This window comes from Limanda limanda, chromosome 8 (assembly GCF_963576545.1).
Source record: "Limanda limanda chromosome 8, fLimLim1.1, whole genome shotgun sequence".
Taxonomy (NCBI): Eukaryota; Metazoa; Chordata; class Actinopteri; order Pleuronectiformes; family Pleuronectidae; genus Limanda; species Limanda limanda.
Genome location: NC_083643.1, coordinates 22,310,787 through 22,338,450, shown reverse-complemented (window position 1 = coordinate 22,338,450; position 27,664 = coordinate 22,310,787). Strand labels below are relative to the sequence as shown.

At 41.0% G+C, this 27,664-nt stretch overlaps 1 protein-coding gene across 1 annotated transcript; it reads right to left on the bottom strand.

Annotated features, from left to right (window-relative positions):
- Positions 1-393: 393 nt before the first annotated feature.
- On the bottom strand, positions 394-26,501 carry mfge8b (milk fat globule EGF and factor V/VIII domain containing b). Its single transcript, XM_061076641.1, has 11 exons — positions 26,300-26,501; positions 16,433-16,555; positions 16,186-16,317; positions 15,334-15,366; positions 9,582-9,695; positions 9,055-9,236; positions 8,652-8,807; positions 7,788-7,932; positions 5,826-6,010; positions 5,580-5,735; positions 394-3,001 (listed from the first exon to the last, which is right to left on the bottom strand). The coding sequence occupies exons 1-11, from the start codon at positions 26,367-26,369 to the stop codon at positions 2,858-2,860; spliced, it is 1,440 nt and encodes a 479-aa protein (XP_060932624.1). The 5' UTR covers positions 26,370-26,501; the 3' UTR covers positions 394-2,857.
- Between the last annotated feature and the right edge of the window lie 1,163 nt (positions 26,502-27,664).

Sequence of the window (27,664 nt, the reverse complement as noted above, 5' to 3'; positions counted from 1 at the left end):
TAATCCATCATAGAAAACCTGAAGAGCGGACAAAGAGAAGTACAATAATTTGTATGTTGATGAACATCTAGAAAAAAATGAAGCTATGTCACCATAAAATTCAGATGGGTTCCACATCACAAGTCAATAGAAAGCATGCAGTCGTGGATAACAAGGGTGGCTGCTCATGGAAACGTCTGCGACAATAATAAATATTGTACAGTGTTTTGACACCAACATCCATCCCAGCCTCTCGATGACAACGCTATCCCCTCATGCATTTTTAAAGATCTCTAATTTAATATTCATTGTTATCGAAACTAACAGTGTAATATTGCACAAGCCCATAATTCATAATTCATGGGGTGGAGCGGTTTAGAATACTGTGACGGGGGGGGGGGGGGGGGGGGCTGGCAGAAGCAGATGATAGGGCGGGTCATGTCACATGTCCGGTGGAAGCGTAAAAATCGCTTTTAATTTGGTTTCTCTCTTTCAGTCTTATCAGCGGGACCACAGCTTTCAACTGGAGGCTAAGTGTTGGACCGTAAATAAATGGTCGGCAGCAAACATCTAATATGAACACACTCCTGTACTAAGGTACTGTGTATATGCATGTCACATATTAACACGAAACACTAGACTTTCAAAACTCAGCTGACCAAAGAAACAGCAAGTCTATTTTCTTCTCTCAGTTTTTTTTTAACCTTCACATGTTATAATGACTATGTTTTATGTTTACGGTTCGTTCTTCAATGTACACAATTCTGTTTTTTTTTGTTTTTTTTGGTTTTCAGATATTTCAAATATCAAATCACAAACATCACATTGCCTTGAAAAAGTGAAAGTAGGTGAACACAACTAGAAGCACAGCTGAGTGAGGGGATTAGTGGCGTTTCAGTAGCATTCGCTGTACATTAGGAGCAGATCTGCATTGACCCGAGTCATCCACTGTTACATGTTCCAATTTGCAGTCTTGTTAACTTTCAGTTTATGATGCTAACCAGCGGGTAATACGCGGAATTGTTGGAAGAGTATCGACTTAATGTAATTATTCCATGAGGGCTATGTGTTATTTGAGAAATCCTGTCGGCCAGATCGAACGTGAAGTGAGAAAGATCAACCCAAGCTTCCTGTGACGGTCACTCCACTTCAAACCTCCTGCTCAAGAAGAAACTAACAAAGAATGTGATTTTTCTTTAAAAAACACTTCTGCAGCAGGCAATATAAGTAACTGTAACATGAAAACCTTGCAATCAAGCTATTTAAATTACTGCGAAACAAAGGGGAAAATAATTGGAATAATCAGAAACATTTGTTATCCACTGGAAAAGAGTTACCAAGTGGCTGAGGTCATCACTTAAAACCCAATTAACATAATTTTACAATCAGCTGTAAACAGTGGGCTCTAGTTTGTCAAACTTGTCAAGTGTTAAAATGTTGTCACTTGCAAGTCTTGCACTCATCGATATGATATAAATGTTGGAACTAGGTGCAGCGATAATGTTTAAAGGCTCTAAACATATAGATACTACATATTTTGTTACAGCGTCCATGCATTTTCAACATTCCAACTCCAAAACACTGCAGTTGGAAGAACGACTTCACAACTCGGGAAGTTGGACCTTCCAAGGAGCACGTAAATGCACATTAATTTTCTGAATGAGTAATGTAAGACTTGTCATGTCTTTTTTGAACTGAAGTGAAGATTTCACAACTCACGGCAGCAGCACATGGAAATCTCCCATTTCTTTTAAACTTGTTCACTAAAGATTTAAAACTCTTTTGGTTCCTTGATGATGCACCATGTCCGTCAGTGAGATCACACACTGTTTGGCTGCTTAAATGACTGAGTGTGATGGTTTATTGACTGATTATGTTCCACATAATTAATGAATGTAGTCAATTCCTCTTTTGGTTTAGTGTGGAGTTACATCAGTGCAATGTTTTTCTACGTAACCCCACAGGAACAAAAAAAACGAGGGTGTGTTTGGCACAAAGCTTCACCCTGATGAGGCCAAATGCAACAAAGTGATTCACATGTAACCTTGATAACCGGACCACAGATTCACATACAGGTTCAGTAAAAATACAAATAGAATCTACCGGTACACAGATTCTGTTATTGGCTACTACACGATTCTGTTATTGGCTACTACACATACAGTATATGTTTAACCAACATGAACACTGTTAACCTTTAATGTTGTAGAAAATATGAACTGCAGGGACAAGATTTTTTTGTGTACTTTTTTTTCTCAACAAACACAGAAATTGTCTCAACAAGAGCAATAATTAATCAAAAGCATCAATGTACTGTATTGTCTGAAGATAATATATATTCTGTGTGTTTTGGGGGGGGTCAAGTGTGCAAGCGGTTAAATGGAGCTTATGTACATCACCAGCCGTGGGTCTTGGAGGTTCAACGTTTCAGGTAGAACTGATGTAGGATCAGGCAGCACCAACTGATACAGCAGCAGTATTGTTACCCTTGACCTCTGACACAGGGATCAACTTTCATTTAGCATGTAGGTGAGACAAAAACAAATCTGACCCCGGAAGATACACGGCCACTTCTTGAAGTAGGTCACATATTTGCTTCTGTTTTTTCAGCAAACAAAAAAATGAAGGGACACATGAGCTAAACTCTGAGCCCCAGTGACAGTGGTGAGGGGTAACGTCTCCCACCTCTGGGTGGGGGTGGTGAGGTGCTACTCTGGTGTTTGCTGCCCCCTAGGGCTGAAAGCAAGGCAGTGCAGGTGTGGCTCAGGAGGGACAAGGGAGAGAGGAGGAGGGAAGTGGGAGGAGGAAGGAAGTGATGGAGGGGGGGGAGGTAGAGAGGGGAGTCGAAGGGGAGAGGAGAGACAGGTATTGGGCGGAGTTACTCGCCACAGCCCAGGAGCTCCATCCGCAGGGTGATGCGCTCGTGCCACTCCCACGGCAGAAGGCGGACATATCGAGCGTAGATCGGCGGCTCCAAGATGTTCTTTTTGTGAACGTTGTTGTCACTGTTGCCGGGGAAGATCTGGACAGAGAGAAGCAGCGAATCAAAACAACACGGAGCCACTAAAACATCAACATAACTAAATATGGTTTTATGCTGCAACGGGATAGTCCACTGAAAAATGATAATTCACCCATTATCTACTCACCACTATGCTGATGGAGACGTGGGTGAAGTGCTTGAGTCCACAAACACTTTAGGAGTCTCAGGGTTAAACAGTGTGTCAGCCAAAGTGATGTCTTCTTCAGACATAATAAAACAGAAAAAAACACAACACCCTTCCATTCTGCTTGTGTGGTGTCATCCAAGTGTCAGCAAGCACCGACATTCATATTCGACTGGAAACTGTGTCATTTACCTAAAAGTCCGCTAGTGGACGTAGCCACAGGAAAGCGCACCCCACGTGTGAGGTATCGGGAGCGTGTGTGTGGTGCTCTGAGGTACCCGAAGGTACGTGAACTTAAAACTTGGTGTAAATGTCACGTTTCTAGTCTAATTTGAATGTCGGGGCTTGCGGACACTTGGATGACACAACATGAGCAGTATGGAGGCCTTTTCAGTTGTTTCTGTTTTATTATGTCTGAAGAAGAGCTCACAACTGACTTCAATTATATTGGATTTGGCTGCAACACTGTTTACCCCTGAGACTCCAGAAGTGTTTTGTGGACTCAAACACTTCACCCACCACTCCATCGCAGTAGATAATGAGTGAATTTAAATTTTTCTGTGATCTATCCCTTTTATACTCATAAAAGATTGGAGTTCAGGTGTTTAAACACTTAGTTTACTTCATTTTATTACAACTACTCAATGTAATCTGACATTTTAAACATTGTTTTTTAAGGTTAGAGCCTGAAAACAACAGGGTTTAAAATTAACTGCTGTCCAAAAACTAAAATACAGGGTATCGGTTCTTTGTAGTACAGGCCACAGAACTCTAGAATGACTCACCAGCTGAGATAGCACCTTCAACATCTGTTACTACTGCTTTAACCTTTCATCTGTGTGAAGTTATTGTTGTTTTATCCTTTTGAGTAACACTTTGTCAATCAAGAAAAGTGCCATTATTATTGTTATTAAAGATGTTTGGAAATAAATGTGGTAAGGTATATGTGGTAAAGGTATATTTTGAGTCACTACTTCCTGTGGTGACTCACAATGAGAGTTTAACAATGAGCATATGTATTCACAAACCTTCTGTGACACAACGTGATAAAAAAAATCTGGTTGAATTGATTCCCCATGTGTGAGTTGGAAAAGCAGAGAATCTGACTTTTATCTGACTGCACATAAGATGCCAGATTAAAATCACGTCAAAGGAATTTTGGCAATTGAAAGAACCTCACAAAGAAATGCCTACATGATCCCATCAAATAGAAATTCAAGCCATAAACTTAAAACTTCAGTCATAAACATTTCATGGATTAAGTCAGAGCAAACGAAATCAGAGCTCCTCCGCCATGATTTATTGACTCAGTTTGGTTCATCTGGCAGATAAATGGGTTTGTGAATGCATCATGAAGGAACGCGTACAGAAAACAAATCAGGCACAGCATCAACTAGATTGGTTCAATGTGTGTCAACGAGTAAGTACAATTATTATTAATATCATTATAGTACATATGGTAAATGGTTTTGTATTTATATAGCGCTTTTCTAGTCTTGATGACCACTCAAAGCGCTTTACAGTACAGGTTTACATTCACCCATTCACATACCCATTCATACAGTGCATCTATTCGCAGCACTCTGTTATTCTATGGGGGGCCATTGAGGGTTCAGCATCTTGCCCAAGGACACTTCGGCATGCAGATGGGTCAGACTGGGGATCGAACTGCCGACCTGCAGGTTGGAGGACGACCACTCTACCCCTCAGCCACAGCCGGCCTTCATATCTCTTGTCCTATATACTCTATTTTCCTATCACAAGGGTTTTTGCCCCTCTAGTCTTTATTGCATTTATACAAAACAAACAAAAAGTAGCAGTGTTTGTATCCAATAATTTATATTTATAATACTGTAATGCAGACCCAACGTCTTCATCTCTAAACCTAATCCATTTCCTAAATTCTGGTAAATCCATCTTCTTGCACTCTTAAACAAAAAGAAATCTATTCTTCACATATATTTCCAGAAATATGTTTAACAGTTGTCCACGACTGGGTGTGGTCATATAGACATAAAGCCAGTTTCCTTGGCCTTTCCTCCAGCTGGAGGCAGAATTTGGACCAGATGCTAATCTTCCTCCTGCATCACATTAGTTATATTAGCAAAGTAGAAAATACATCACTTCATGGGAATTATATTTCAAAGCATCTCGTTCAGCACTAAATTGACATTGTTCCAAAATGGTACAATCTTCAGGCAACTCCAGCAGATATAAGAGTATAGTTTGCATCTGCATGGCCACGCTGCATCAGCATGATTGCAAGTACTTTTCTTCTGGGTTAATAGAGAAGCACAATACGTTTTCCCCGAATAAATTCTCTCAATTTTGGTCATGTTACCCACATATTTACTTGATATGTTTGATAAGCTGGAGCTTGGACATAAGCTTGGACATAACATTCCTGACCAACTTGCTGGTAGCGGGACTGACCTTGTCTGTATTTGTGGTCTCATCCTTCACGATGGTCCAGGACCTCCCGTCGTCACTGTGAGCCACTTTGAAGGCCGATACAAACTGAATGGCGCCAAAGTCCTTGGCCCCCTGTGTGATGATTCCTGAGATCTTTTTGGGAGCCAGGAGATCCACCTGAGCACACAAAAGCACTTACGCTTTACAAAAGCAGTGTTGGGGGAAAAAAACAACGTGCAGCTTTGTCTTGTTCTTCTTCCGCTGTACCTGCAGCCACTCAGATCGGTTGTTTGAGGCGGCGGTCCAGGCGTTCGTCTTGCCCTGCTTGTCCAGTCGGGCATAGTGAGGGTGCCAGTTGAAGGCCTCGATGCCCCAGGTGCGGAAGGTGCTGGAGGCTGTGATCTGCCGGTCAGACACCAGTCGGGACTTCATGCCCATGGGCTCAGAGCAACCTGAAGTGTTTGAATACACTGTGGAGGTGAGACCAGGCAGAGTAACAGAGGAAGAGACAGAAAAAAGAGGAATGGAAAGAGGGAGAAAAAGAAAGTATGATAGACAGAGGACGGACAAGAAGCGGCCCAGGCCAGCCAGTGATGCGAGGCAGCCAATGGACATTTAGATGTGATGATGGTGGAGGACGAGATTAGCAGATACAGCAGGCAGAGATATGACATACAGGTCAATATGCAGCTGTAGCTAAGCTAATATAGTGGAATCTAACCCACTCAACTCTTTGTTTGAACCAGCTGTGGAGTAAGTAAAGGGCCATGATGAAGAAAACACATAATCTGAGCTTTCAAGAATAGTCTCATTCTAGGAGAAAAGAGTCACAATATAACCAGAAAATACATTTAAATTTTATGTGAATAAAGTTATAATTATCTTCTTTATTTTAGTGGACTATCTTTTAATATTACAACATAATTCTCGTAAAACAAGTTTTTATTGTAATTCTATCTCTTAATAATAGAATATTCCTTCAAAATTACACCTTTATTCTGATAATATTCCGTCTTTATTCTCATAATATTGTGACTGTAATCTTGAAACTTAAACATGGCCATAATACACATTGTGAAGTTATATGATGATCCTTCACAAGTTTGCAGTAGTCTTATACTAACTGTATCAATTCATATATCCAGTATGAACAGAATGTTAATCATGAAGAAAACTTGTGGAGCTCATTATTTGGCTGAAACAGACATTTAAAGTGGCTTAGTAAGGCAGCAGGGCATGCAGGTCAGATGAACAGAGGGCGAAAGCTGCATGAAGAAATTCAGAACTTCAGCTGAACTGTTATTGCCTGGCACCATGTAAAGTAACAGCTCATTCAAAATCATTTTCATCAAATCATTTTAAACTGGACTGACCCAAAAAAGTGGAATCAAGTCTCTCTTGTCCGACTGAGAGGTGACCTTAGCACCAACAAGCTACAGATGGCAGTTTGAGCAGTTTTGCAGTCATGCAAAAAGTGGCAAGATGCAAGAAGAACAGACACTGACGGAAGGTGACACAACCAACATTAAATGTGTAAAAAAAAAAAAGAAACACACACTGGTTCATGATAACAAAGAAAAGCAAAATAAGGCTATTCTTGTACAGAATACAAAGAACCCAGCATTATTTTAGCCTGCTTGGTTGACATTCCATTTGCAGATGATAGATGTGACAAATGTCTCTGAATCATGAGCATTTGATGCACGTGTGTCGCCATCATTACAGTTAGAAATTATTATGATTACACATGGTTTTGATGAGAGCTCCAGGGACCCTCTTGCAATACACTCAACAGACTATATGCAGTTGCATTCAAAGTTACTGAGTAATGAAATCTTCTGAGTAGGGCTGGGCAACTAGTAACAAATGTTTCAAACCCAACATTTATAACGTCTCACCAACATAATCTTGCTCATGTCGGTTAATATGTTCCTCAGTGCGTGTATTCACCAACTGTGGGGGGCCTAAAATAATCATACATTAATTATAATCAAGGTAAGCTTGAAATAAATGTGATATTGATTGGAAGTCATATCACCCTGCCCTACCAAGTTTAGGACTGAAAATAATTAGTGAGGAAGAGCAGGACGTTAATGCTGAGAAAGAGATACGAGTAATGTTTCCAACATTGTTTCAGTCACCAACAAACAACAGTGAACTGAACACTTTGGGTTTATGGGTGTACATGCAGAGTGTGTATGTTGTATGTTCTTTCGTGTGGAAGTTTACCATTCAGCTCACAGCCCACCAGCTCCATGCGCATGGTGCAGGCCTTGCGACACACGACAGGGACAATGCGGATAAACTGGGCGATGATTGGAGGGTCAAACAAGTTGGTCTTGGTGCCGTCATTGTCCACGTTTCCCACAAATACCTAAGACACAGGTAAGGGGTTAGCAAATAGAATCAAGTGCATGGTTAATAAATTGTCATTTCATAATATATATAAAGACCTTTAGGATCCGACAAAATTGACCTTTTTTTTGCCTCCAAAACATGATTTAATTTCATAATGTTCATGAAACATGCAGATGGTTGCTCTGAGCATAAACAAATAACAGATGAAGTGAGTCCTACTGTTTTTATCCACTTTTAACTTTAATATTTGGTATGTCCACCTTTTGCAGCAATTACAGCAGCACATCTCTCTGGCATAGTGTCAATATATCTCCTGAGAACCTTAACACTAATTTTATCCCATGCTTTCTGCAACTCAAGCCAAAGGTTTTCCTTTGAATGTACAATAGATCTGTCCAGTTTATTTTTTATATTCTATGTAATCAAAATAAATATTTTCCTTAAACTGTGAGTTCCCTAAAGAAATCCTCTGTTTCACATGCGGTAATGTGGTGTAATTTGTCAAACCAAAAGACAGTACACAGTCTATTTGCCTTAGAATGTGACCAGAAACTGCAGTTTGTTTTTGTAGAACAGTCCACGCTCCCTCTAGTGGTTCATTTATATCTTTAGGAAATATGGCGTGGTGTGTTTGTTCACACTAATGTCTTTCAATGTGTTGCAGGGGACAAAAAACAGCTTCAAATAAGAGTTGTGGGCTGTAGTGCACTGAAGTGTCCTGACGTGTCTCCTCACATTATCCTGCCTCTGTCCGTTGGTTCTGTACATGGTGAATGTTTTGCCGTCCAGGCTGGAGGCCACCTTGAAGGCCTTAATGAACTCTGCTGTTCCTATGCGACTGGCACCTTGAGTCACGATACCGGTGAAACGCATTATCCTCTGCAAGTTGATCTGGAATTGAGGAAACGGATAAATTTCCTTTTTAATAGAACTTCTATACATGAGTTCAACTGAAAGGTCAAGTGTTCCAAATCTTTGATTGCACAATAAAAAATATGAATAGCCTCATATAACACTTGACAAACATTTCCACACAAAACAAAGACCTTAAGACTACTAATACTAATTCAAGACTAATCATCCTAATCTACCCACTGTATTAAACATTTGAACATATCTGCTGAAGCCCTGTTCTCACCTCTATCCATGGGTTCCTGTCATGTGCAGCAGCACTCCAGGCATTAACCAGCCCCTTGTTGTGGAGGCGGGAGAGCTCAGGGCCCCAGCGTTGCAGGCCCAGCAGGGTGTAGCGGACTGATGAGGCTGAGATCTGGGATTCAGCGATGCCCCCTCCCTCCATGCCAAGCAGAGAAATGCAGCCTGTGGAGAAGAAGTGTGGAGGGGGGGCAGATTCAAACGTCAGCTTGACATTTCCCTAATGGAAATTTGGCTTACAATAACCTTTCAGACAGCTGATTGAAAGGTTCCTGTATGAAGGTTAACTCAACTGGAAATCCACTACTATAAAAAAATCCAGAACAACTGGAGAAAGAGTAGTGACGACATGGTGCTAGTCCTTATAATAATGACAAGAAAGAGCCATGTGTGACTATATAGTTACATACTCAGGTCTTATATATCTCTTATCTTTACAAAATCTTTACAGATCTGTGCAGCCATCTGGCCCTCACATGAGAGCATGTTTTTATGGCTGGTTACACTTACGCAGTTGGCAGTGTTTGCCCACATAAGGCGAACGGCAGTGGCATTTGAAATCTCCTTCCAGGTCCCTGCAGGTGCCTCCATTCTCGCATGGCTGGCGGGCACAGTCGTTTATATCTACAGGGAGATAAACCCCATCATTACTGTGTTCGAACATAAACAGCTCACCGGTCAACTTTAATTATCTTATATCAATTATAAGTCTGGACACAGGTCACAGTTAGGTGTGAGTACAGATCAGGTCATGCTCGAGATTTAAGTTTGAATATTTCTCAGACTGAGGGAAGCTGAAGCCATGCTGACAGGAGCTTGTTGTTATCATTACAGTCAATGTAGCCTTGCGTCAAAGAAGCAGCTGCACCAGGAGATCATGAGGTCAGGGTGAAAGTATATAATGGAAGGCTTCCAGGAATGAATGTATAATGCTGGGTGCCTGTAGAAGATTTATAAAACTGTTTATTATACATGTCATGTGATTAATACGCCATTTTTCTAAAAGTGAAAAATAAATAGCCTTACAAAATGTTTTGATCAACTGAAAAAAATGAGAAAATGAATGAGTTCATAAAAGCATTTTTTTTTCTCTTCAGTCTATTAAAAGCTTCCTTGTAATTCTTTGTGTTTCCTCTCGATGGCACCCTTACCAACACTATCAGCTCTGAGTCTGAGTTCCATGAGTCAGGGAGCCAATGAATCGTCAGAGTCATACAGGGATAAACTCAAACTCCTATGTATCTCGCCCCTTCGAGAACTGCAGCGCGACTAAACCAGCTCTAGTCAAGGTTCATATTTAGCTGCTTGTACAGATGACTGCGCGCCAAGAGGGGAATTTCAGTCAATCTCTGAAGCTTTTATCCCTAGAAGTTGTTAATATGCAGACAAACAATCCAAGCACACCGATGTGAGGAATTTAACCAGCAAACACACACATGGCACTAACCCCCCTACCCACATGCAGGGTCCATAAATAGCTCCATATTCAAACATTCATTTTTCCCCCTAACAGACACAAGAGGAGTCATTCTGAAATGTGCATCCCTAACATCTGAATGATTAAGTCCACAGTCATGACACTTCTAGGTCTGGGAACTCACTCGAATCACATAAAACAGACTATTTCTAGCAGCAGAAGCTGAATATTTTAAACATCAAGCTCCAAACACTGTAAATAACCTCTTTGAACACTTAAGTGTCGCAGCGCAATTTGATAGCAGCTACCTCCGTCTGTATCCCCATGTGAAAATACACTCGTAACATCAGGTCATTTTAGGTTTGACTGGGAGAATGTGTAACTTAAATCTAAGTTTTAAGGTATTGCAAATTAGATAACAGGAAGTGTGAAGCAAGGCTGTTAAAATACAGAATAAATATCCATTTGGATAGGTCAAATGGTATTAAATGTGTTTGGTAAACAAATATAGTCAAGATGAGAATTAGCAATATATAATTGTATATTTAAGTTAAATTAAAAAAGGTTTGAATTTTGTCTGGATAAAGCTATTCATTTTTTATTTAAACATTCCTAAATTGATGTTATAATTCTCCATGTACTACCTCACAAAAGTCAATCTTATGTTTTTATTTTATACGAGACATGAGAATACCACACGTGCAAGCCAGAGACCTGAATCACTAATTGATGATCGACTGACAGACACTCTGGTCAAGCCGTGACATGGGTCAGCTTGTGGCCGCCTCTCCAGTAAGAGGATTGGGCAGCAGAAGGACAATATAGTCTTTTCAGCTTCAGGCTTTAATCTATTTATGTGACAACCAGATAACGGCAGAGGGGGCTGAGGTTCACGCATCATCCATGAGAACTGTGCTGGAAATATCTAGATCCTATTGGTAGTTCGCTACTACCCACTGACCAACAGATGAATCAATATGACTAAACAGAAAAGGTGAGGAAACTCTATGTTTTACTTAGTTTTTCTGTGCATGTAACACACTGTGAACTGTCTCAATCCAAATCCGGGACAAGACGGCCTGAATTGTGCCGTCATTCCCCAAAGACACTGTTTCTGTCCTTCAAGTGTTGACACTGTTCAACTTACCTTAAGATAATGTGACACGGCCTTCCCTGTGTGCTAATGGCATGTCTCAAATAATTATGTGTGTTTTGAATTAAACTTACAGAAAGAAACACAGTTGACTTTTCTCTTTATTTAACTGAAGTGTCTGAGACAGAACAGGTGGGTGTATTTTATTTACCAGTCAGAGCTGCACGCATGACATGTATACGCTGCTCTCATTACTTTAAACATGCCTCAGGGTAAAGACATCGGAACTACTTCAACCGAGACAAATAACACAACAGTTGTACATACTGTATGAAGCACTATCCTCTACTAAGCACTTATAGATTTTTGGAGTAGGGGCATGTGCATGGCCTGCGTCCAACAAACCCTATAGCTTACAAGAGAAAACGCTCACTACCACAATACAGAGAGTGTCAATATCTGTCTCAGCATGAAGCCAAAGCCAATACAAACCCGAAACCAGACCCTGATCAATGCAAAAAAATCAAGGTCAGCTGGCAGTGCATGTGGTGATCAGCAAAGCTGTCTCCGTCTGTGCTGCAGCCAGCCAGAGATGGGGCTAAATACAAGGTGCAAGTCTGCGTCTGTAAGCCCAAACCTGCTTTTTGTACTGCTGAGCATGAAGAGTAGATGGTGTCATGTTCTCACAAACCTCACAGTGAGAGGCCTTAACCCACAAAGTGAAAACCATCCGTGACTTTTATTGTTCGACAACGACACTTTGCTACATAACAGTGACTGTGTGAGGAGTGAAACTAAGAAAAGTCAGAAACATTTGTCCTTACGGAAGTGTCGCTCAATACTGTAATACTCACGTATCTGGGACAACTGGGATGAACCTTGCACAAAATTGAAGACGAAAGTTTGCACACTAGTTAAGTTAGACTAACATAAAATAAGGAAATGACATGTTTTTAATCACCACTCCTATGTAACCATGGTTGGGAGACCAAGGGGGGGTGGGGGTGCTCTTAAAACATTATGGTCACCAGACAAGACCACAAGGGATTATTGATGAAGAAAAGAAGGTTTCCAGATGTGTAATTTGCTGTGCACTGTGTGGACTGGACTAGCATTAGTACACCAGGGAGCGCCACAGCAGCACCCGGAATAGCTTTAAATTGGACATCTGCCAAGGTGTCAGTCTGCTGGAGGGAGGCAGAGCCGACTTGAAACTTCTGATGTCATAAAGTATATTTACATAGCATATTATTTAAAGCTGTGTCTCTAAGCACTCACTCTGAATAGAACAAGGTATGGTGACGTCAGATCCTGTGCACTGGTAAATAATAGCTGTGGTTCTTAAAGATGCAACATCTTCATCTCAATTATTGCACATCTGCAGTTCAGTTCTAATGTAAGACCAACTTTCCTACAGTTGTTGGCTCTTTCTTTATAGCAAACATACAGAGGGACCTTAGTCAGAGAAATAAATTGTCACCAAACTTAAAAAGTCAATAATTCATGTCCTTGTGGCTTGAATGGTTACAAAAGGGAGTCCCATGGGTGTTGAACAACAATGGATTTCCCCTGACTGAACTCCACATTGTGATGACATATTTATAAAGCATGTTGTTATTGGAGTTTCTGAAGGAGCTCACACAAAGCACTCAACCCCAATCTGCATAGTGTGGTCAATGGCATAGGAGTGACGGATGTGAATATATACAGTACTTAACATTCTTTCTTTACTTTTCTCTTTGTTATTCATCAAATAATTATTTCTTCCTAATTTTCTGGTACCACAGAATTGGAAATGTTGTTTACGTCATCAAATCTCTGCAACAAGATTCCCCTTGATTGATTTAACAAGGAACTTAAGGTAAGTCTCAATTGTCACCAGCTCCTCATCAAATATAATTTTAGTCTCCATGAAATAACCGTCTTACCGTTTAATCCAACCAGCTGTACAGGTTTCACTCTGACGAAAACAACCATTGTGGTTAACTGTGGTTACAGCTCTCATCAGTCGGTTATTGGTAACACGTGAACGTTCAGCCTCTCCAGTCTAGACACCCGAAAGCTGCTTCTGCTACTTAAAATATTGTTGTAATTCCAGGTAAGCAGATCTAGTAGGTTAAATGTCGCTTGTTAAATGGAGACAATAGTAAACAAGGAAATTCAAGTCAGAGAGGAGCGAGTTCAGTTCATTTAAAGATAACTATATGTAAAAATTGTCAGATCTGATACAAACGTACTTTATATAGATGTATTAAATACACACACACACTCACTCCATAGGGGGCATGGAGCCCAGTCTGCCCACACTACCACATGGGAGGAGCTGAAAACTCAACAGCGTGAGCAGCACACCCTTTGGCAACATCCAAGCAGCAAATAACTGCGTTTATCTGTTGAGAAAATCTGGAATTTAGACAAAAAGACTCCCTCTTCCTTGACTGTTTCCATCATCTGCTTCAGCCCAAAGAGAAATGCCATTAACCTTTCTCTCTATTTTCTCTGCATCTTCACCCTCCTCCCCACCCACTCATAGAGGCTTTTAGGCCAATTTGACAGGACAGTCACAAGTGCTGGAGCCAGACCTGAGCAGTGAGTGTGACATTGTCAGGAGGGCAGACTTAATTCACTCTTCCGCCTCCACTTTCACTGTTTTCGCCCGGCAACAGGAGCAGTGCTGACGTTGTGAGCGCTCCGTGTGAGCCGCCACTTTCTGTTGGCTAGACCGGCACGAGGGATAAACTGTGTGTGTATGTGTTTACTAAACAGCCTGTATATGAGATCATTGGCTGTGTGGGGTTGTTCACAAGGGACGTGCAGTGCACATGTGATTTAAGGTTTGTACATTCGATTTTTTCTTTCATCCAAAATTGGTTTCTCTAAGGAATTTTAGTCTTTTAGGGGGGAAAGGTAATCAGCAATTAATTTTATACATTTTAAAAACATTCATTGGAGAAACTCATTTATTATTGTTTTTCTACTTGTTTTCTGTAACTGAAAGTGACTATTAGTGGATAGTGCACACACACAAGAACAATTAAGCGGTCACACAATACAGTCCTCAATAGCTGTGAATAGAGGGGTTCTAATAACCAGTTTGGTCAAATGAATTCCCCTCATCAGTGTCCCTGAGGCGTTATCTAGTAAACAACGTAAATGCCTGCTCTGCAGAGGGCTCCTACTCTGACAGCTTACTTACTTGTAGCACTTTCCAAATGTGGATTTTTATGAGCTGTGATTTGCGGTTCTCAGGGTCAAAAGTAAAACAGTAAATCAGTTAACTTGGACTATACTCAGTAAAATGAGTACGTTTGGAACATAAATACTGGCGGGGGAAATGTAGTTTAAAATAGATGCCAACTTAAAAAAAAAAAAAAAAAAAGGCCTTGAAGCCATATACATACATTCAGTAAAGGTTGAAGCGTTAAACAACTAATCTATGAGTATGAAAGAAAGTCTTCTTTTCAGGGTTGGAGAACTGATAAAAAAGTGTGGTGGTGTATCTAATGCTGACCTCACTCTCAATGCCACATTTTCTGCTGGACTTGAGTCAGGAACAAGGAGAGATAATGTTGACCTCAACACTTCCCTGCCTGTGAGAGAGTGTCTATGTGCATGCATGGTGAGTGTATATGTTTGTGTGGGAGTGTTTGTGGAATTCCTCTGCCTCCACATGCAGCCAAAGAAACAGAGAGCACCTGGATCAAAGAAGGAAACACACAGACAGAGCGTTCTCTCTTGAATCCCAGTTTTACCTTTTTGCGAACTTAATTCTGCCCCTTCGACACCTAGGATAAAAAGGCACACATGGTCAAACACAGAATGCACTTACGCTTTTCCTAAAAGCTTCCTGCTAAATTAGTTCTTTCTGCACACGGGCCTGCTGTTATTCTACCGCCTTCTCGTGCAAACAGTAGCCATCTGTCTCTGTCTGCGAGGCCAGAGGCTGTTGGAGGAGGGCAGCACATGTTCCCACCGTTGTTTCCCTCTCTTAGGCCTGACCCTGACTGAACCAACCTGATCTGAGTGACGTGTGAATGAAGCTCCCATAAGGACCACAGCTGACTGTCTGTTGGCCAGCACTTACGACAGCTGTCTCCAAGTTAGAGTGCCGGGTAAGACAGATAAACAGGGACCTCCTCAGCTTGGCCAAATGGTTACGTAGGAATGACTGGGAGTAGTAATTGTGTTCTCAATACGTCAACAAATCTTAATTACACTTGTAGTATAAACCAAACAGGCTAAATAGATGTTTTGTTGGTGAAGGTTGAACCTAAGACTTACCTACTGATCTTTACACACAGTAATGCTGTTATGAGATGCGTTCAATATTCACAGTTGATCTTTCTATCTATTCTTTTCCACTACAGTGAAGACTTGCAAATGGCAAAAGGGTAAATACACAAAAAACCTTTAAGCCTGCCAGAACAAAAATGCCTGGAAATAAAAACATCGAGCAACTTTCTGTGAATCTTGATAGAATTAGAAGCAGACTATTATTCAAAATCTCAGAGTTAAGCACAACTTTTCAGAGAATAGTTGTCCAGTCGCTGAACAACTATTGATGTAATCCTCATCAAACTATTGAAGAGGGAACCCAGACTTACTGTTCTGGCAGTGGACACCTTCAAAGCCCGGCTGACACTTGCAGACGTACTCGCTGAACACGTCACCTCGGCGGGATTGGCCCGTCACCTCGCAGATGGCTTCGTTCTTGCAAGGATTGGGGTTGCAGGGCCCTTTCGGAGGAGAGGAAAGACATACGTGGGTTGAACAGAGGTTGAGCAGTACTGTGTATTGTAACCTCTAATGAATATGTACTCGATGGGAACTGGGACAGGACAAATGACTTACCAGTCTCAGTCTCGTTGCAGGTTTCTCCAGAGAAGCCGTCAGGGCAGATACAGATGAACGGAGTTCCTGCTCCAGTAACACAGGTTCCACCATTACTGCACACATTCACCTCACAGTAATCACCTGCACACACAGGGAGAAAGACAGGTTGAGTGCTACAGACATTTCAAACAGTGATAGCAGCTAAAGTAGAGCAGCAGAAATGTTTAAAAAACATTTTTACCCGCTCAAATTGCAACACTTTCCCAAAAGATATTGATTTGGTGCAAAGAGCCCTAGAAAAAAACTAGGGTAGCTCGCTGTGCTGCAGTGGTTAGCACTGTCGCATCACAGCAAGTTTCCCTGTTAAGCTTGGGTGTGTGGAGTTTGCATTTTCACTTGGGTTTTCTCCAGGTACTCCAGCTTCCTCCAACAGTTACAAGACATGCAAATTGGGTTTGGCTAATTGGGGACTTTTAAACGACCATAGCTGTCAATGTGAGAATGACTTAAAAGGGATAAGTGGTCGAGATAATGGACGGATGGAATAATGATCTCATAAAGCTGTAGTGGATAAGATTAGTAAATCAATCAAAACTAGAAATCAGTTTCTAGTGATTTGAAAGAACATCTGACATCTGAAGATATTGTTAGTTGAGCTTTAGAAAACAATTCAAACTTTACTGGATTGCATTGAGTTCTTGGCTACTTTCATTGAAATATCTTGTGTGGGAGAAAAAAAAAATCGAAGCAGCAAAAGTGGAGCATACTATAAAAACTGGTTGATCCTACTGGGGTTTGTCTTCCACATTTCAATTTCCTAAATGCCTTGAAGCTCAGCATTTCCTGTCAATAAACATCTGATATCCCCAGACCCATATTTCAGGACAGGAAGAGGACGATCAGATACTGCAGCAGTTGTGACTTGTCAGTGGTTTTAGAAGACTCGTTTTTCAGCATTATCTGAGAGTGAACCATGTTTGAAGAGAGGTTCAAGGCAAGGGCTCAAATCATATTTTCTTTCTTTATTACTTTGGTGAAAATTTTTGGTGAGAAATTAAATAAGAATTCATATATTGAACTGTCTTTGGTGAATTTATTGTAGCAGGAAAAATAACAAAAGAGTATATCTAAAATATAATCGAGAATTTATCGGAATATATCAGAGTCTATTTTCAGCTGAATAAGACAGAGTTCTCAACATCCCAGCTTGATGCAGAATCCTCAAAAAGGAAAGATAAAGAAAAACTCTCATCCAGGAACTCTCAGCCAGCTCCCACACTCCGCAATCAGCACTGGATCAGTGCCAGTGCTTTGGGTCGCAGTTCATCTTGCTTCTTACAAGGTCAGGGGACGTTCATGCACAAAAGGCAAAATGAAGTTCATGGAGTAGAAAAACATCACATACAAGGTATAGCAGACAGTTAAAATTTCCATTACAATTACATTTGCCATTTTCCCCCTCTAGTAGCCTGCTGAAGGTTGGATGTGTTAGACTGAACAGCTGAGTAAGCCGTCACTACACTGTAAACACAACAAGGGCACTGGATGCTTCCACCCGCTCCACCTCTGCTCTGCCAGAACCTGACAATCTGGCAGCTCTCAGGCCATGAGGGAAATCATGTCATACAGCTCTTGCAGGAGAAAATAAAGGAATGAAGAGGCACGTGGAGGTTTTCAACGCTGAAGACTGCAAGAGCAATGATTTATTGTCAGTGTATGTACTGTATATATTTAAAATAAATATCACAGATTGAAAAGTAATCAATCAATTCAACTAGCTAGCATAGAATCTATCAAAATACCAAACTAGGCTCTATATATGGTTTGAACAACAAACCACGTGTAATTACAGTTTCCTGCACGTACACCTCGTAACACTGCGGAAATGAACTTCTAAATTATACCCTGATTACCCCATTTTTTCACTTTAAATATGGAGAGTGTAAATCCTTTGGGAGCTTTTTAACACCGAGAGGGCAGGGATGATTTTACCAAGTTAACATTTAGCATTTGGATAATTGATGAGGAAGCTGTGGTTGACACCCAAGTGTGACACTGGTGGTTTAAGAACCAAAGTGTGATGGTCTATAGGCTAAAAAAGAGCCCTGACTGTTTTTTTGAACTTTCCATGGTTTCAGCAGGGTGCCTATTCCATCGCGAACAAAAATACTAACGAACAAAAGTAATGTTTAGTCCTGCTGATGCTATAATTCTCTGCAACCATAATGCCACAGCTGAAACACATTTTGAAGACACTTGAAACTTCCTATTGATCGTTTATCCTGTGTCCTCTCCATCTTTCTCGCCTCAATTTTATCCACTAATGTACAAAACTTGGCCGCCATTCTCCATTGGAGGATATGTAATGTAGCTCTGTGACACCACAGAGAGGAGGAAAAAAAAGAACGAAAGAGATCCACTTTGCAATATCCGTTTAAACATCCGTTTGGCTGTTTATCCACTGAACTGCACTTCTCATGGATGTCAAGTGTTATCAGCGCTGTATCAAGTGTCATGGCCTTCAAGTGCCTTCAAATCTCATGCGACTGGCACAGCCGATACATCCTTATCCAAATGTTGCTGCCCGTTTATCTCTAGGAAAGGAGCACATCCTCTTGTCCTTCAGGGGCAGACCCCTCCAACAGGAAACTCCCCCAGTGCAGATAAAATAACAACATTAAACAAATGACCTCCTGAGAAAAGACTAAATCTAATATTTTACTGGAACAATCTGACTGATACACTCACTAGAAGGGCATGCATACCTCTACCAAGGTCCAACAGTCCCCTTATGAAACAAAATTATAATTCACAAAATCCATATTTTTATCCGATCTGCATCAAGTTACACACACACAGGAAAATGAGTCCGTCAAACATGCCAGATTTTTGGTCCCCATCAAGAAAATGTTGATTTTATGGGTTTCTCTTTAGGCAATGCACACGCCCCCTCATTTCATGGAAACTGGAGCAGTTTTTGCATAATGCTGCTATCAAACAAACAAATGCAGATGAAAGCATAACCTCCTCGGTGGAGTTAAACTTTATTTAACTGTCTCTGTAAACGCTGCTTGTGGTCTGCTCTGACAGAAGGGTAATGCAGTCGGGAGACTGTCAGGATTTTATGAGGAAATTAAGTGAGCGATATATTAGTCAAGGTGGTCAGTGACGAGACAGTGGTCAAACCATCAGAGACTTCTTAAAAATCCCCTAAGTGATGCCACTGTCAGTAAAAACCACAATGGTATTAAATTACACAGTAATAACGAAAACTGCTTATTTTTCAAACATATCCACAGTATATTTAAGATATGATAGGATCACAAGACCCGCTTTAAGAAAAAACTGGCATTGAACTCAAACATTTAGAAAATATAATAAGTAGTTGTCTGGGTTTCCTCCCTAAGCTCTGCTGCTGTTTCAGAGGAAACCACAAACTTGTTATTTTCCTTAATCAACAGGAACAGCTGACAAATGCTGTTTCATACAAACACAACTTAATATTTCAAGAGAAATCTGGGGCTCTCAGTTTTGTTTCTTGAGAAATCCATGATGGAACAAAGGCTTGGATTTCAGCACTTCCAATTTCTCTCACCTCAATTTAGAGGGTTAGTTCCGCCTTATTTCAAAACACAAGATATATTTTCTTAACAAACCTATGAAAGATTGGGTTTGTCACGAGTTGTCCATCTCTGAGACTTGTGCCTACATCATCAATACATTGCTAGTGAATCATATTTGTTTTAAGGCACCAACAACATTGAAAATGCAGTTTGTTTCCAAAACCTCTTGTACTTACTCTAAACAAACTTTCCACTTAGACATAGTCCCCTATGAACACTCTTTGACAGACACATGAATGTTGGTGGATTTTCTAAATGCCAGTTTTACATGCTGAGAGCACAAAGCAAAAACTTATTAATCTCGATTCATTGTGATCTGTAGGCAACCAAAATCTCAGGGATTTATTTAGCAACCTCAGTGAGAATTTATTTTGTGCATTTTGTAAGGGAAATTCCTAAAACTGAGAAGTTGTCCAGAAATACATCAAGTAAGGGCAAAACACTTTAAGTGCTGTTTGTCTCTTTGACTTCGATCTATATTAACCCTGTTTTGGGTGCATGTGCCTAAAAAAAAGGTTGCTGCTGCAGCAGTGACTCCTAAATCCCTTTGTAAGAAGGGATCGGAAACAAGCCTAAGCATGTTAGCATATTGATGTTCAATTAAATATGAGACTGAACCTGAAGACATCTATCTACTAATTCCAGTCATATTTGTCTGTCTGTGGAACATGTATCTCAGGAGACCCTTCTTGTCTTATCGGCTTCACACCTGGCATGGACCCACGAAGTGCAGGGTCGACTTTGGTGCGACTTGGACACGTTATACGTTCTATATCAACTCAATTTGAATCAACAGGTAAACAGAGCCTTTCAGTCTGTGGGGGTGCCGTAGCGTGCCTCTACAGGCAATCTGCAGTACGGGTTAAACAGGCCCTGGCAAACTGGCAGGAACATGTCCAAGACAATGGGCGCGACAATTCTCCAGTTTGGGGTGGAATAAACAGGTGAACAACTCTTTGTGCAGCAGTGGTGGCTTCAGGGTTCTTTGGACTGAGTCCTGCAGTCGTTCTTTACTTGCTGTGGCTCAATTACTGCAGTTCCCTTTTTCAGAAAGAGAACTGCAAACAGCATCCTCACAGGCAAGACAAACAGCCCATTCCAAACAGGCAGGTTTAGAACAAATTTAGAACAGGCAATATAAAATATGTAAAATATCAATTGTTGATTGTAATTATTTGAAAAACACTGATATACTCCCTCATAACTCAAAGTAAGAGGTTCCCAGCACCTTCCAATGCAGCTCATTTAATACATTTGCACAAATTACACCACTGTGCTAAGTGTACCCAGCCCAGTGTGCCACTTTAACTTAACCACAGTGACAGATTAGTAAGGTATGTGGAGTTATGTTTGGCAGAACAAGCCATTTCCACCGGGCATTGTGCTTCTCTCAATCCTTATGAGTCATAGTCTGTGCCTTTCCCATGATGCCTCAGTGCAAGAATGAGTTTCAAATACCAGACCAAAAACACACAGCAAAACACAATGATTAAGTCATCGGTGAGTCCCGCCAACAAGGGGTGTATGAGCTTGAGCCTCTGATATGAGGACACAGCTCAATGTGTTTGTCATATTGGTTCATGTAGAAGAGATTCTTACTGCAAACATTGGAAGACATTAAATATCCTGTAACAACACATCTCCTCTCAAACTGTAGAAGATCACAGGTGAAAGGGAAAAAAGGAAACAACCATTTTACAAGGATAAAAAAGGTACAGCTAATGTGTAGATGGATGGTACCCTTTTACAAAACCTGCTGTAGGAAGTAAGTTAAGGGCTTTGCTAAATTGTTATGAAGAGGAAGGAGCCATTAGAGTCCACAAGTATTGGGAGTGAACTCTCTGAGGACATTTACAGCAGCCCATATTGGTAAAACAGTTGATGGCTTTGGAGATAAAATACCACTTTGGGGGAATGTCACCTTAACATGAGGAGCATTTGGGAATATTAATAGGTTTTTCTAGGGACTGCTAATGAGTATTTTCTTTATTCAATTCCATGAATTTGGCGCTCCATGTTGACCTGGGATCTACTGGACTCCATGAAGGTATTGGCATTAGGCCAATCGCACAATCTGAGCACAAGCAAAGCAAATCTTGGCACTAGCAGGGGCTATTTCAGTGCGACCACAGGGGTTTCAATGAAAGCATTACCAATCAATAAGTCCTGCTCTCAAACTGAAAGACCACACTCATGAATAAACATAGAAGAAAACACATAATGGCTTTATTTCACAGAAAATTCCCTTGACAAGCATGTTGTTATGAAAATACAGAGTCCACAGCCATGGCCAAAAACCTCTTTCATCTGAATTACTCGTATTAAAGATGACATGAAGATTAGCAGCGCAGTGACAATTAAAGAGGGATTGGAAGGAATTAGCTTATAAAAAAAAAGGAACTGTGAAAAGAGCCAGGTTGACCCTCATGATCCGCTCCATATCTGACTGAGTAGGAACCTTAAATCCACATGAATAAGCCTGAATATACTGTGCATGTGTGCATGTTCAAGTTGGTGTGGTTACGTCACTGCTCCATGTCCTGAAGCCTGACAACAGTAACGCTCAGCGCTCTGCCACACACACTGGGATGCCGGAGCATATAGGCTGGCAGGCCAGAGTGGGAACTCTGTGTTCCAGAAAGCAAAGGAGAGCCACCCGCGTCAAACACGCACACACATACAAAGACACAGGTCCAGCCCTTGTTAAACCCGTTAAGGATGTGCTGATGCATAATAAGAAGGCTTGAGACCTGTAGAGTGCTCATCAAGTCTGATTGCCAAATTGCACCATTGAGTGCAGTAGACATTAGAAAGAGAAGACCTGGACATGCTTTACAGGAAGTGGATGCATCAAGTTCGGGACTGCTCCGAGTCCTTAAATAACCCTGAACCTTTTTGTCAATATGAAGATCAGCAGGACTCATGCTGCAGGTTAGCTTTGTGTAATCTTCAAGTGCTACTCCAGAGCAGCACAGCCATCTGCTGCCGCTCAGAAAAAATAAAAACAAAGATAGCCAGCCGCTAAAAATACACTCACACGTCACGCACCATCAACGCAACAGCATGCTTTTCTCTGAAGAACTGTACTGGAATAATGCCACAACAACAACAGTCTTAGCAGAATGTGATGTATATGCAACACTGTTTCTGAGCTCTGATCACTTGAACTCACATGTTTCATGTTCTTGGACAGAAGTAGTGACTATTTTGTCATTGGCTCAATCTTTTAGCTCATATGACAGTGCGTAAAATATTCAACATGGCAGATTGGAAAGTGGGACGAGTGATACTAATCAAGTGGCCCAAATTAGACGATATTCCATATTGCAATGAAACATTGATTAAGGAAGCTATTCTAAGAGATTTGATGGGAAAAGTAATAAAGTCATCAGAGTTGAAGAAGACAAACGCCTAAAGGGAGGACACAGCACACGCAGATGGTAGGAGTTGGATTTGACAAAGAAACGCACTGACATTCAACTTTCTCTCACGCACATTGATAAACCTTCTGACTCAAAAAGTCAGGGTATAAATACTTGACCAATAAAAGGTTCACTGCGATTAGTAATCTTTTGAGTATGGATTCATCTACAGGATATTTCCTTTAAGGTTGAAAATATGTGAATAACATTTTATAAATGTAAAACACATTTTATTCAAATGTATTGTTTTCTTCAACTAACAAACCTAAAGACTTTCACTTGATTTTCATGCATCAAATCCTTACATTAGAAACCCAGGAATCAATTATCAACAAAGTTGAAGATTCATTTTCTTTCAGTCAATTTATAGCTGATTGTTTCAGCTCTATTGTTTTTTTTTTGTCGTGTTTATTCTTGTTTAAAAATGAAAAGAATCTAGCTTCTATCAGGGTTAAATAGCTAATAACTTAGTATTTGAGCCCCAGCACCTGTTCAGTCTGTTGATAAGGGAAACCTCATTCATCAAAAAAGCGCGAGTAGAAAAAAAGGATAATTCATGTATTAAATGACCTCAAATAAACCATAATTAAACAGGCATAAGAGTCATTGCATGATCTGATGTGACAAAGCACATCCCTTACTTCAGCAGGAAATTAAATTCCTGAATGAGGCCAATGACTGACTGATAATATTGACAATTGAACCCTATTTTATACTCCAGCAAGTGAATTTGCACAGATTCTAATTGCAAAGTGTTTCGGTGCATCTGACTGCATCCACATATTACACCCTCCTGCCACGCCACTGGGCCAGCATCTGGTTATATTTAGCGTGGGTTCCCTACGCTCACTCAAGTGGCCCTGTGATTGAAGACATCCTCAGTCCTGAGACAGAAGACAGGCTTCCACTGCTCTCCCCTAAACATTTGACAGAGAAGACCAATGAGCCACAACGTGCTGAGTTGAGCCTAATTGTGTAAAACGAAGGGGAATAAAATAAATAAAACACACTCCTCAGCTTTCATTTTTCCCTGTAAACATTTCACGTGACAAAGCAGCAACAAGTCCCCCCCACCACCACAAACTCCCTGACAGCGTTGAAAAGGTCTCAGTGAGGACTGATGAGGGTGGAAGTTCACTGGCATGTTGGCTGCTGAGTCCGGAAAAGTGACTCAACGATGTGGTCGGGGCAACCACACCTATTCTCTCTATAAGGCCGTCCAGCCCCTGATCCTTGAGGAAAAAACAAGCCTTGGATTTATGTGCTTCTCTTGAGGCAGTAAATGCTTCCAGTTTTAGTTATATCAAAAAGATATTAAAGGGAGGGTATTAAACATTTACGGAAGTGATGCACCGGGGGAAACGTAGCAGCCTGCCTGTCACGCATGAGGACGTTACAGGAGACAGAATACGATTACTGGCCAAATCTAAGTTCAGTAGAATCATCTTTGAGAAGTACCCACATTAAGTCCCATGTAAAGCAGAAACCATTATTTTTTTGAATCAATTACTCGTTCGTCAGAAAGAAAATTGGCAACTCAATTTAAAATACTAAGTAGTACAGCCAATTGACCCTTCTGTCAATAGTTCTAAACAAAACAGTCACCTACTAACAATAAATATGAAAATGTATTAAGAATTTATATTTTCAAAGCTTTTTAAAGTTCTCAATGTGTTGAAACGATTATCAATTTTAACAATCAAATATATGTGTAATGATGTGTTGGTCAAAGCTATAGAGTATAGATTTGTAGAAATTGTGGGCCCAAACTTAGAAGAATCCTAGAACCACCACTTGAGGGTTCGATGAGCAGATATAATGCCATATTTATATTCAAGAAAGTTTATACATGAGCAAAGGGGACTAGTTAAACTGTTTGTCTATAGGCCTACAACTTTCCAGGTGCTCCAGTTCACTGTTTAATTATTTTATATAACATTTCCACATACATCTATTAATGAGTGGAAAGAGCCAGACCTCTGGAAACAAGCATTGATCCCTGAGACGTGGAGGAAACGTCAAAGCTTGACTTGTCAACACGAAACGGGTCAAAAGTCCAAATGTTTCAGGAAAAAACACAATCTGTCTTTCACATAGAACGCACCCGACTTATGAATTCACCTCCTTGTCTGTGTGCACGCAGTGGAAAAGGGGACATTTTCACATTTGGAAAATACATCATCATACCAAGGGTTCATGTGACATGTGAAGTCTTCCCCTGTAGGTCTGTGAGGAAAAGTGAAGGCAGGAGAATGAGGCCATTTTGCCCTTTGTCCATCGCCCTAAATGTGTTTGATGCATGGAAATGCAAACAAAGCCAAACGCCAACGGCATGAGGTTAAACATAATAACCAGCCTGTATCCGCCGTGCTGTTTTAAAGGGGTCACAGTGCACGTGACCCCTTTTATGGTTATTATGTTGAATAATGCCCTCAGGTAAACATTCATTCTGACATAAGGGGCAAAAAGAGGACAACGCTTCAAACATGTCAGCCATATTTCTTAAAGATAAATGATCTGATTATTCTTATAACTAATCTTGTAGAATCCGAGCCGGACAACGACTCATCGCTCACATTCCCACACTGTGCTCTCACTCAGGGAGGGTTCGAACTTGTGTGGCTGCTGATGAAGTGACCGGGGCCAGGCTCAGCTTAGTTTTCACCTTCACGTAGCAAAACACACACTCGGGCTCAAAGTGCACGGCAAGTGAGTGCGTGGGCTCGGTCGGGGAAGAGGAGACAAAGAGAGAGAAACCACCAACTCCACAGAACCCAGCGGCGCTACGGGGACGTTTAACGGGTTTGAACTGTAAACAAACGTGGAAGAGCCAAACTTACCGTTCACCGCCAACACCAGGCAAGCCGCCAAAAGTTGCAGCCCCATGAGAATACGCGTGTGTCCCGTCATGGCTGCTGTGGCGGTGGGCTGTCGGGGGTCTCGGAGGTCTCGGAGGGTCGGTGGAGGACAGCGGGGGTCTGCGCTTCGCTGCTGCCGAGGGTCGCGCTCGTTGTGCGGCTCTTCGGTCCCAGGCAGCAGCCGCGGAGAGGGAGCACGTGCGCCTGCCACCTCAGCCAATCACGGTGTGGCATTTAATTGTAGCCCCGCCCCCTCCTCCTCGCTGATGTTGATGTAAAAAAAAAAAAGAAAAAAAAAAGACCAACAGGGCAATAAATTACCATGGAAACAAAAGAGAGCTTTTATGGCTAATGATTTGTGTTAAATGGAAACGTCTTGATTATGATCTTTCATGTGAAAACCTCTGAGTGATAATGAATGCCTCCCTGCATTTTTTGCCAGCTGCACTTACATTTAAGGCTGACCTAATTTATTGTCTCCATTGAGAGATTGTTACACAATGGGCCACTGATATATAAAAGCCACCCCCCCCCCTCCCATCCCTATCCCTCCTGCAAAAAAAACAAACCAGACCACACAACCATGTCCGCTGAGGTCGGTTCATGGTTATTTTGCACGTCTCTTTAGTTGTGTTGCTGTGGCTCAATGGTCATTTCATGTCTCTTGTGGTTGTGTTGCACATCTTGGACTAATTTGGTCTCTTAACAGTCCTTTTTGCATTTCTCCGAATTGTATTGTGACTAATTTTGGTTGTTTTTTGTGTCTTCCTGAGACTTTTTCCAACGACAGACCAACAAGCCCACTGACTGCTTGAGGCGAGAAAGAAAACAACAAAGAAAGCTGCATGTTTTAGACTACATGGTTCTATTTGATGTGTTTAGCTTTTATTAGAACTATTATTGTCATTGTTATTGTTATTATTATTGTTGTTGTTACTTTAGCTTATGCTGACAAAGAGAATATTCGACATCAAATTTGCATTTTATTATTTCCCCTCATAATAATAACCCCTTCAAAATGTCTGCAGACAGAAAAACAAGAGCCAGATATATGTCACCTAAATGTTTATGGTCTATTGTGCATTGTGGGTGATGGGTAATGTGGATAGGAAGATAAGCCGAAGAAAAAACATCTTACTGTTGGGATAAATGTGGCAAGAGTCAGTTTAATTACAGTTTCTGATTGTGCATGTGACACAAATCACTATTGTTTTAGTTAAAATAGTCTACACACTGTACTATTTGGAACATTTGACCGGGATGTGTGAATATACGAACACCAACAAACCTGTTTATTTCAACACTTGTAGAATAAGTCTGACTTTGCAGGTTTATTCTGTTTAAATT

Coding starts and splice junctions, on each gene's coding strand:
- mfge8b (XM_061076641.1), bottom strand. CDS start 26,369: ATGACGGGACACACGCGTATTCTCATGGGGCTGCAACTTTTGGCGGCT. Junction 16,318..16,432: donor CTGCAACGAGACTGAGACTG/GTAAGTCATTTG, acceptor CTCCTCCGAAAG/GGCCCTGCAACCCCAATCCT. Junction 6,011..7,787: donor GGTGGGCTGTGAGCTGAATG/GTAAACTTCCAC, acceptor CAAACACTTCAG/GTTGCTCTGAGCCCATGGGC.